Source organism: Cynocephalus volans, chromosome 3, assembly GCF_027409185.1.
Source record: "Cynocephalus volans isolate mCynVol1 chromosome 3, mCynVol1.pri, whole genome shotgun sequence".
Taxonomy (NCBI): domain Eukaryota; kingdom Metazoa; phylum Chordata; class Mammalia; order Dermoptera; family Cynocephalidae; genus Cynocephalus; species Cynocephalus volans.
The window spans coordinates 155,726,970-155,739,309 of NC_084462.1; the positions used below are offsets into that span (position 1 = coordinate 155,726,970).

The window sequence follows — 12,340 nt, forward strand, 5'->3', positions numbered from 1 at the left end:
AACTCCTCTTAGTAGGATATTGGACATGTTGGGTTGATTATCTTTGTCTCTTTCTCTCTCTCTTATTTTTTTGTACTCTCTGAGATACTTTAACTTCTAATCCTCTTACTGTATTTTTTTTTTCTTTTTTCTCCTCAATATCTGTCACAAGGATCATTGCATTTTTTTATTATGAGAATTTGAAAAAAATTTTTCTGTTGTTCTTCTGATTCTGATTCTTTTCTTCAAATAACATTTGTTCTTGATTTATAGATATCTCTCAGAATCTGAGGATACCAATTTAAATTGGGTTTTTTTATTTTAAGTTCTCTTCTTTTTTTTTTTTTTTGCATTATCTCTATTTTTTCCAGATTCATGTCCTATTTATCTATCTTTGGTCTCTTCATTTCATTTTGGAGGTGTTCCTCAAATATCTAGTGATCCTTGGCTATCCATTTATATTTAAGAATGGGAGACCCTGATAAGCTGATTGGGAGCTCTGTGTATATGTGTGGGACTTGTCAACTGTCAGGTTTTGCTTTAGGTAATAGGACAAGCAACTGTCTGCTACTGCTAGGGGACCCTCAAATATAAGAATTTAGCAACATCCAGCCTAGAGAAAAGGTAGTTAATGGTTCTGACTATAGGTTTTAATTTTACAGTGGACCTTTGAACAGCACAGGTTTGAACTGCATAGGCCCATTTATATGCAGATTTTTTTTCCAACCAACTGCAGATTAAAAATACAGCATTTACTGGATGCGGAACCAGTGGAACCTATTTATACAGAGGGCCAACTTTTCATGTATGTGGGTTCCACAGGGTCGACTGCAGGACTTGAGTATCCATAGATTTTGCTATATGCAGGGGGATGGGAGACGGGGGTGTGTGGGAGTATGGTGATCCTTAAACCATTCCTCTGCAGATACTGAGGAAGGACTGTACATATTTTTAGCCCCAAGTGTTACTACTGTCCTTCCCTAGCATCACTGGTATCTGAGAATCCTGACCCTCTCTGGGGTTCTGTGGGCAAGCCAGCCCCATTTTGATTTTATCCCTTTCTGCTACCAGCAGTCTAAACTGCATCTTCTTCAGCTCTGTAAGTTATCACTCACATATGTTCTTCATCTTCCAGAATTAAAAAAAAAAAAATTCTCATCTACTGATGGCCCCCTCTGTCTATTGTGGGTTTCTGTATTTTTAAGTTCCTTGTGATGGGTTTGTAAAGTGTTGACTTGGCTAGGCTGAACTACATTTCCCCAAATTCCCTTTTTAATATGTTTCTGATTAGGGTGGGTCATAGGGAGATCTTTGCACCTATCATGAGACAATTATCTCTGGACAACCAAACCACTCTAACCCTTTCCCCAGAAAAGGATGTAAGGTCCCTTTTTTGTCTTTGTGGCAATGTTTATTCTTCTAGATAATTCATACTCTCTCTTTGATATTCTGTAACTTAAATACTGAGATATAAAGTTAACTATTTTTTTGTTTTTGGCAGCTAGCTGGTACAGGGATCCAAAACCTTGACCTTGGTGTTACAACGCCATGCTCTAACAAATTGAGCTTAACCCACCAGCTCTAAAGTTAGCTATTATTAACACATCTAATGTTAGATGATAAGGAAGAAAAACAAATGAACCAAAAAATATTTGGTTAATACATATGTATATATTCAAATACATATATATCAAATTAAGGAAGAAATACTCATGACTGTTACAGTCCTTATTTCTGCAACTGCCCATTCCATATTCCCTTTGCTCTCAGCACATACCTCAGGTGGTACTGGTTCCTTGCCTGGTGGGGTGACCCAGACCTTTGTTCTTGAAAGGTCTTGGTTATTAGCAGTCTTGCTTGATGAGGTTATTGTAGTTTTCCATTGACTTTAATACCAGGACATGGAAGTACTAAGAGGTGTCCTAGAGGGTCTCTTGCATTTCAGACATACTCTTCCTTACCCCCATTGTGCAGTAGTACACAATTTCCCCTTGAGAGCCAGGATCAATCACTCCCAGCCAGTATAGTAACTTTCTCCTTTGCCTATTGATTCAGAACTTCAAACTAAAATTGTATTCTCATTGTCGATCTAATGGAATCGTTACATTCCCCTGGTGGAAGTATTTAGACTTTTACTTTTTTATTTTTTGGCAGCTGGCTGGTACCAGGATTTGAACCCTTGACCTTGGTGTTACAACACCACACTCTAACCAACTGAGCTAACTGGCCAGGCCCTGAAACTAAGACTTTTAGACCAGCAAAACCTAAAGTCAAAGGGATGGGAAGTAAATATTTTGCTGAAACTGAATTTATTACTCTTCACTGATTTTCCCAAACAATTGAAACAAAAACCTTTCTAATCCTCATTGAAGGCATAAAAGGCATCACCATCCATTCAGTTACTTAAACCAGAAACCTTGGAATCATCCTAAATTCTTCCCTTTCCACTGTGGTTTTATTTCCACCTGTTACAAAATCCGATCAGTTCTACCTTCTTTCACATCTCTCTTTTATCCTATCTTCTATATCCTCATATCAGTCAGTGCCTTAGAATAAGCAGCACTTTTACTTACCCAAATTGAAGAAATAGTCTCTGACCTTTTCCCCTCCTATCCATGTGCTAGTTTTCTGCTAAAGCAGTCTTTTAAAAATCAGACCATATTTAGTGACTCACAGTGCTTGTAAGGTGTTCCAAACTCCTTAGCCAGCTGAATTAATTCAACTGTTGTAACAGCAATCCAAAGGCAGATTGCTTTAACAAATTAGAAATTTATTCTCTCTCAGGACTTTTGATGGCTCTACAGTGTTGGGAATCTAGGTTCCTTTTGATTTGGTACCTTCCCTATCCTTTAGTATATTGCCCTTAATTACGTGGTCCAGAATGCTTCACCACCATGTCAAAATCAGCATGAAATAGGAAATTGTGAAGAGGAGGATGTACTCTTTCCTTTAAAGGGACAACCCAGAGGGATATGTAAATTATTTTCATTCTCAACCCATTAGCCAGAACTTGGCTGCAAGTTCTAGCCACAAGAGAGGTAGGGAAAGAGTCTCCAGTCTAGGGTGCCTTGTATTCAGCTAAAAATAGGGAATTTTATTACTGTAGAAAAAGAGGGAATGGATATTGGAGGACCACCACATATTGGAGGTCACTGCCACATGAGGCATACGAGATCTTCTGGAGATCGATGCTTGCCTACCTTGTTACCTTATTTCTTAGTGTGTTGCTTTTCCAATCCTCTCTCTTTCCCAGCTCTCCTGACTCTATCTCCCCTTTGCTTCATCCTTGTTAAACTGTTTGTACTTTCAAACGTGCTACGTTGGTATGCATTTCTCTGCCTTTCCTCATACTGCTTCCTTAGCCTGAGATGCCCTTGCCACCTATTCCCCTCATTTCCAACATATTCTGTCAGGCTGATCTCAGAGAGTTTGTTTTTCAAGACTCAATTTAAGCACCTGCTATTGTATAAAGCCTTTATTGGACAGCACCCTTTTCATTGTGGTAGAATTGACTGTTCTCTCCTCTATTGCCCTTATTGTATGCAGACTTTAGTCATTGCATCTGTTGGCACTTATTTACACTTAGATTCTCTTTGCACTTGATTGTAAACTCTTTGAGGGCATAAATGACAGTTTGTATGTGAATCTCTTGGATGTAGTGTAGTGCCTGACAGACAGGTGATATGCAATAAGTATTTACTGAATGAATGGGTGGGTCCATAGCAAAAACATCTGTATGTAAACTTTTTTATATGTCAGAACACACTGAAGAGATGACTGCTGTTTTCTCTAAAAACTTTTGTCAATCAAGATGTTATTGCTAGCTCCAGCAGTATCTGTAATCATCCTGTATTTTCTTGTTAATTGTTACATATTTCATTTTTAGTTACAATTTAATTTGAAAAGTGCTCTTGGAGTTACAGAATTTGTTAACTTTTTTCCATTTTAAATGAGTGGGCTCTTCTGTCTACTAAGACGCAGTATTTATAATTGCTTTTTAACCGTTCAGTGTATCACTGACTTGCTGCAGGAGATGTGTTGAAGTAAATTAGATAATACTGACATGATTTCCAAAGCCTGGCCTAAGACCTTCTGAACTCTGCCACCTTACCATAATGGTTCTGAGATACAGGTGACTCAGGATTTGTTTAATGACTGAAAGAGTCATTGTTGTAAACAAATTCTAAGGCAAGTGTGCCTTAAATATTCTTACGTGGACAATTCCTTTTTCTGCTTTACTGTCTTGAGTAATATCTTTTGTTTTACTTGTAGATTTGATGGTCCTCGAAGATTTGAGGATTTAGGGTCAAGGTGTGAAGGACCGAGACCCAAAGGGCCTCGTTTTGAAGGAAATCGCCCCGATGGGCCAAGACCCAGATATGAAGGTCACCCAGCAGAGGGCACTAAAAGCAAATGGGGAATGATTCCCCGGGGGCCAGCATCTCAATTTTATATTACCCCCAATACATCCCCAAGTCCTCGACAGAGTGGACCACAGTGGAAAGGCCCCAAACCAGCTTTTGGACAGCAACATCAGCAGCAACCTAAGTCACAAGCAGAACCTCTTTCAGGAAACAAAGAACCATTAGCAGACACCAGTAGTAACCAACAGAAGAATTTTAAAATGCAATCAGCTGCATTTTCCATTGGTCCAGATGTAAAGGATGCCAAGGCGGCTCAGTCAAATGAGAATCTAAGCGACTCTCAGCAAGAGCCACCTAAAAGCGAAGTCTTGGAAGGGCCCATAGAGCCTTCTAATTGGGACCAGAATTCTCAAAGTATGGAGACTCAGATGGACAAAGCCCAAGCTGTTACACAGACTGTACCCCTTGCAAATAAACCTGTACATACTCAGTCTACTTTTCCCTCTAAAATAGGGGGGATGGAGGGAGGAGCAGCAGTAGCAACATCATCGTCATTAACTGTAGATAATGATTTTAAACCTATGGGTGTTGGTCTGCCCCATTCAGAAAACAACCAAGATAAAGGGCTACCTCGGCCAGATAACAGAGATAATAGATTAGAAGGCAATCGAGGCAGTAGCTCATCTTACAGAGGTCCTGGGCAAAGCAGAATGGAAGACACACGGGATAAAGGACTAGTAAACAGAGGCCGTGGCCAGGCGATCGGTCGAGGCCCAGGGTTGGTCAAGCAAGAAGACTTTCGTGATAAGATGATGGGTAGAAGAGAAGACAATCGAGAGAAGATGAGTAGAGGAGAAGGCAGCCGGGACAGAGGGTTGCTGAGGCCAGGAAGCAGTCGGGAGAAAGTGCCAGGTGGTCTGCAAGGCAGCCAGGACAGGGGTAGAGCTGGCAGCCGAGAAAGGGGACCACCTCGGAGGGCTGGCAGTCAGGAGAGAGGACTCCCTCGGAGGGCTGGGAGTAGGGAGAGAATACCACCCCAAAGAGCTGGAAGCAGGGAGAGGGGACCACCTCGAGGTCCTGGCAGTCGGGAAAGGGGACTGGGAAGACCAGATTTTGGTCGTGATAGAGGTCCATTCAGACCAGAACCAGGAGATGGTGGGGAAAAAATGTATCCATATCACCGAGATGAGCCTCCTAGGGCTCCATGGAACCATGGAGAAGATAGAGGGCATGAAGAGTTCCCATTAGATGGTAGAAACGCTCCAATGGAACGAGAAAGACTTGATGATTGGGATAGAGAGAGATACTGGAGAGAGTGTGAACGTGACTATCAAGATGATTCACTAGATCCATATAACAGAGAGGACAGGTTCTCAGGGCCACCATCTAGGTCTCACGATGGAGATAGGCGAGGCCCTTGGTGGGATGATTGGGAGAGAGAACAGGATATGGATGAGGACTACAATAGGGAAATGGACAGGGACTTGGACAGGGATGTGGATCGGATTGGAAGACCCATGGATATGTATGATAGAAATTTGGATAATGAGTGGGACAGAGATTATGGGAGACCACTGGATGAACAAGAATCACAGTTCCGTGAACGGGATATTCCATCTCTTCCACCATTACCACCTCTCCCACCTCTTCCACCTTTGGATAGATATCGGGATGATAGATGGAGAGAAGAAAGAAATCGAGACCATGGGTATGATCGAGATTTCCGTGATAGGGGTGAGTTGAGGATTCGAGAGTATCCAGAAAGAGGAGATACATGGCGGGAAAAGCGAGATTATGTACCTGACAGAATGGACTGGGAAAGAGAACGGTTGTCAGACAGATGGTACCCATCTGATGTGGATAGACATTCCCCCATGGCGGAACATATGCCCTCCTCACATCATTCCTCTGAAATGATGGGGTCCGATGCAAACTTAGACTCTGACCAAAGCCTTGGAGGGGTAATGGTTCTCAGTCAGAGGCAGCACGAAATCATTTTGAAAGCTGCACAAGAACTGAAAATGCTTCGGTAAGTTGACTCCTTAAGATCGTTTCTTTTACTCAAAAACACATTCAGACTGTTCTTTTTTAAGTCATGTGATATATTTGAATGGAGTCCTTTTACTTCAAGTGCTTTTATCACATACTTTTAATTTTGTATTTCTGGTCATTCAGTGCTGTTTTAGGGTTAGAATGAGTATTTAGGAACTGTTGTATTTACAAACTGTGCCTTGAGGTGTGAAAATTGGTTGCTATTCCTGGCCTTTGTAGATGTGTTGCTAACCTGCCATGCCCGTACATATTTCAAGTGTCAAACTTCAACTTTTCCATGCTCTGGATTTCACAGGGCTTGTATGTAACCTCCATTTTTTTCAGTAGACAGTTTATTCTTTGTATTAGATCTTACAGACTTCATAGTTGCTAATCTTTGGTATAACTGTGGAAAGTGCTATTTTTCTCTGTTGAAGCTAAGAATGGTTTACCTGGGAGCATGCTCAGATTTGTCTAACTATTGATTCTTTCTTTCTGTGATGTTTTACTTTTCATTATAACTAGAAATAGATATTTCTACTTGAAGATGTTACTTGTTTCTACATAATCATATATTTTCTTTGTGAGATGGAGAATAGAATTTAGATTTCTTGACTTAAAATCAACTATGTATAGGTATCTACGTAATGCCTCCCATGTAGTAGCAGTAGTAACAAAAGCTAACATTTATTGCTTGCATACTCTGTGCTAGGAACTGTACTAAGTGCTTTGTGTTTAACAACTCATTTAATCCTCAAACCAACTATTTCCTGGGAGAGGAATTTAGGAGTCAATGACAGATTGCAAGCTTTTTAAAGCAATTTTTTTAGAAAATAACGGTTAGGTTTTGATGGATTCCAATATATTATGTTCCTTTCATTTTTCAATTCTGGTCTGCATTTGTGTATTATACCAACTGAAATGATAACTGAAACTTTAGGACTAGAAAAGTATGATGAAAAATACCTGTAGGTGAAGGTGAAAGACCAGGTGCCTCAGGCAGCAAAACATGTTTCTGTGGTGTATAGAAGATATAGTCTAAGAGGTTTATTTTTGCCAGATTACTCACATTATTCACGAAGAAGATGTAGAAAGAGTGACATAGAATATTTAGCTACTACACTATTCATTTTTAAATTATAGACACTTTTAATTTGACACCTACTGTGTGCTGGGTGCTGTGCTGATAATTTAGTATATATTATCTCAATCCTCCTATCTCAAATTTTTTATATCTCAGAGGCTTGTAAAGATAAGTGTTATTATCCCCACTTCACAAATGATACTAAGGCTCAGAGAGTTTAAGTTCACTTGGATATTAAGTGGCAAACTCAGAATTTGAACTCAGTCTGTCTGACACTAAAATCTGTGTTGTTTATGGAGAACACCAACCTGATTGGTGTTGCTAAGCTGCCAGGGTTTCTTTCTTTCCTCTTTAAAATTTTCTTTTCATCCATTATCGCTTTATATAGAAATGCTGGATAAAAGGTGCTGCTTCTTCATCCTTTTTTAAAAAGCTCTTTCTAGGCAATGCACACATAATAAAATAAAATATATGGAGTGATGGACAATAGAGGTCATAGTTGAATACAAGTAAGTTGTGTTGGTGTAAAGTCATAAGGAATATGATTTACATAAGACAGAAAATAGTCTTTTATACTTGACCCTTACTTTGTGTCCATTGGGTCACTACACTTTACAAAATGTAAGGAGAAAGTTGTGAAAGGTTTAAACAGGTTGTAGTGGATGTTATATATGTTTTAAGGTGGGCATAAGGTGGGTGTAAGGAAATGTAAAAGGAATTTAACCAGAGATTTAAAGAAAAACCTGAAGGGTACATAATTAATTAATCTTTAGGAATATGAAGTGTTGTTTTTAAAGGTATAGACTGACCATCTACAGCAGGGGCCATAAACTAAAGTGTTACCTATGATAGGTAACAAAAATGAGTGCATGTGGGCCAAGTATTACTTGGTAGAGTGTGGTGGGGATTGTGGAAGACTGCTTCATCTAACTTGGGTAGTTAACTACTCCACTCTGTTGATTGTTGGCATGTGGGAATGTTGGCCTGGTGTTACCAAATCACTTTATTTAGTTTTTTTTTTTTTTTTTTTTTTTTTGGCGGCTGGCCAGTATGGGGATCTGAACCCTCGACCTTGCTATTACAAGGCTGTGCTCTAACCAACTGAGCTAACCGGCCAGCCCCCAAATTGCTTTAAAATTTGAATTTATATGTGAAATATTTTGGTTTGTAAATAATGGCAACTAATTCAAATTTTAAAAACTGATGTGAAAGCCAAACAAAAAAACCTTTCTAGGCCATATTTGCCCAGACCCCACCCATTTTGCATCATCTGGTTTAAAGAGTATAGGAAAAAATAGTAACAGATCTATTGATTAGACGAAAGCAAAACATGATAAGAAGTTGAAACAATTAGAATAGACTTGAGAATAGTCTATTATTAATTATTATTACTAATAGGTAGGTTGTAGAATCTGTCCTTAAAGATCTTCAATAATTTATAATTACTTATAAGTCTTAGATGAGTGAGCTACATAAAAGCGGGAGAGTGTCACCCCAAAGGTGCTGTGTGGCTACTGAGATGGTTTTAGGACAAGGTTTTTAGGTCTCTTTTTAAAAAAATTTAGTATTAATTGTAGTCATTTAGGAATGGAGTAAAAATGCCTTAAGTGCAATGGAAATTTTATTTGTTTACAGGGAACAGAAAGAACAGCTTCAAAAGATGAAAGACTTTGGGTCTGAGCCACAGGTGGCTGACCATTTACCACCCCAGGAATCAAGATTGCAGAATACATCTTCAAGACCTGGGATGTATCCGGTATGGGAGAATGTATGCTCAGAAAATGATGTGGTTTCTACTTGGGATTTTTTTATTACAATAAGCATAAATTTATTCTATAAAAAATGTAAATTTTGAGAAAGTAAAACTTTACGGTAGTTGACCTTTGAACATCTTATAAGTGTAGTCAAAAGTGTGGCAGAAATGCTCCTTTTCCCTAGGTGCACCAAACACACCTGAACTATATGGCTTCATGTTCACAAAATTGTAGAATTTCCTAATATATTTTTATGTTCAGATATTCCTGTTTTCTATTTAGACAGGGCTAGATGTGAGCCTCTTAGTGCTGTCTACCTCTTTAGGCTCCCTGTCCTTCAGCTGTGGAAGGGATCAAACACCGTACAGTACATACCCAAGTACTGTTCAGGTGGTAGGATGTTTGTGTAAAGACTTGAGTGATTAAGTTCTCTCTTTGTTTTTTTCTTGTTGTTTTTATTTTACCTGTAAGCCAGTGATGGGCTTTAAAAAAGTTATCATGCAAATAATTTTATAACAACACAATGAGGGGAAAAAACCACTATTGAACCATTTTGTAGAATTAACTCTTCATTTCTCATGGTTCCCTTCCATCCTGGTCTAATATACAACACTCATACATAGTTGTTGACATCAGTGACTACGGTAATGTTGTTGACTTGCCAAGTCATATCACCTGACTTTTGTATGCATCCATCTGCCTACAGATCCATCCTCTCTGTGGTTGTATCTCCTGTCAAACTCAGCATATTTAGAATGGAGCTCATTATCAGCCCCTATTAAGTTGTTCTTTCTCCTCACCATCATCTGGTCACTCCGACTCGAAACCTGAAAGTCAGTCTTACCACTTTCCTCTGTCCTACCCCTCCATATTCACTCATCCTCCTGATTGATTTTACTGCCTTTTTGATACTGTTCACATATTCTGTCCTCCACTTCCCCACAGCTCAGTTTTAGCCTTCATCACTTCTTGACTAGATTGTTTCAAAAATATTCTAATTCATCTCTCTCCATCTCATTCCCTCTGATACATTCTTTATTCTGCTGCCAGAGTGATTTTTTAAATCAAATTTTGAGTTATAATTTACATACAATAATATACACTTATTTTAAGCCTACAGTTTGAGTTTTGACAAATGTATACCAAAAGAAAAATTCCATCACCCCAGAAATTTCTCTCATGCCCTTTTGTAGTTGGGACTACCCCCACACTCCACTTCAGGCAGGATTTATGTGACTTCTGCCCAAAATGGACATTTTAAAACAGAAATCTCACTGTGTTGCTCCCTGGCTTTAAAACTCTTCAGGGTTTTCCTGTTGCTTTCAGGATGAAATCTAGACTGTCTTGCATGACCTTATATGTTCTGCCTGAGCTGGCCTGACCTCTGCTGACCATTGCTTGCTACTCTACTCCCTTACGTTTCACTTTCTGTCAACATAAACCTGCTTAACCGTGTTGTGAATGTGCCAGACTCTTTTACTTATCCGTGCCTTCACACATACATGTTGTTCTCTAAGCCTAGAGTTTCTTTTCTTTCCTTTCCCATCCTCTCTTCCAGCTGGCTCATTCTTGTTTTTCTCTCAGCCCTGTACAAGGCAGTTACCCTTATTTGTACCCCTGTAACATCTTGTACTGGTCTCTGTCATAGCCTTTATCATACTGTATTTTGATTGTCTGTTTTCTTGTCTGTCTTCCTTCTAAACTGAGTCCAGGGGACTACTGTTTAGCTCAGCTGGTTAGATCACAGCCTTATTACACCAAGGCCATGGGTTCTTCTGATCCCCGTACTGGCCAGCACTCTCCCAAGAAACAAAATAAACCCCCAAAACCCCCGAAATCAACAAGAGGGAAAAAAAAAACAAAAAACACAACACACTTTCTAAACTGAGTCCATAAGGATAAGAACTGTATCTTTTATTTTTGTATCTCTTAGCAAATAGTAGAAGCTCTACATTATAGAGCCACATTTCTGCTTTATTCACTTAAATCATAAACATTTTTCTATATTGCTACATGCTATAATATTTTTGATGCACAATAATTTATTGAACTATTCCATTTCTGTTGGACATTTGTTTCTAATCTTTCACTGTTATTAATATAACTTTAATGGATGTCTTTGTATCAAGTTCTTATTTTAGATAACTTCTTAAGAGTATTTTAAATTCCAAAAGTGAGATACTTCAGTCAAAAAATAAGGACATTTTTTAATGATTCCTATAATATAGCCAATGGCTCTCTAAAATAGTTGTATAATGTGCACACTATAGCCTTGTAAGCATTAGCTATTTAATATTTTTGGTAGATTTAATAGTTTTAATATAATGTTTTAATATGCATTTCTGATAACTAGTGGAAAAATGAATATTTTTCCATATTTGTTAGTTGTATTTTCTTCTTGTATAGATTTTTTGTCCCTTACCCATTTATCTGTTTGACTTTTAAGGTTTTTCTTATCAATTTATATTATCCTTAATATAATATAGATATTAGTCCTTTCTCGTATAAATTCTGCAGGGTTTTTTTGTTTGTTTCATAAATGTATCTTTTGCTTTCATTATGTACTATGAAGAAAACACTTTTTTGTTTTTTTTATAGATTTACTTCCAAGAGTTAAGATATTTAAAACTTGTGTGGGTAGCTGTGCCCCAGTCAGAATAGCTTTATCCTATATTGGCATTTTCTTAACAAAGTTTAAAATGCCATACTCTGATAAAAAGTTTACCTTTAGGTAATAGCCATTTGTCTTTAACTTTAACTTTAGCCTGTAGTGGCCTCCAGTTAAAAAATATTCCTTACGTATTAGCCAAGTTTATTTTGTTACTCAAAAAGTGTATTTTTAAAGCACAGCCTGTATATGAGTAAATATATATGTAATGTATATTGTTGGCTCTCTGAGATCTAAAATAGCTGTCAATGAAGAAAAAACAAGCCAGGATCAGTGAACTAAGAGAAATGGAAAATACGGTGGTCGAATCAGGCTTACAAAGATTAAAATAAAATGTATTTAACAGTTGGATTACAGTATTGAGTAGGTGAGACTTCTGTGCATTGATGTGCTACCATCTTCTTAGTATACGTTTCTGTTGGCATTTGGTGATTGCTTTGGGAAAACAAATGTAAACATG

The 12,340-nt window shown here is 38.2% G+C and overlaps 1 protein-coding gene across 1 annotated transcript in view; it reads left to right on the forward strand.

Moving 5' to 3' along the window:
- The window catches only part of YLPM1 (YLP motif containing 1), a 63,718-nt gene that overhangs the window by 25,129 nt on the left and 26,249 nt on the right, over positions 1–12,340 (forward strand). Inside the window, exons 5-6 of the mRNA XM_063089610.1 lie at positions 4,252–6,372; positions 9,094–9,214. Of these exons, the coding sequence (XP_062945680.1) occupies positions 4,252–6,372; positions 9,094–9,214 (2,242 nt within the window). The remainder of the gene's footprint in view (positions 1–4,251; positions 6,373–9,093; positions 9,215–12,340) is intronic.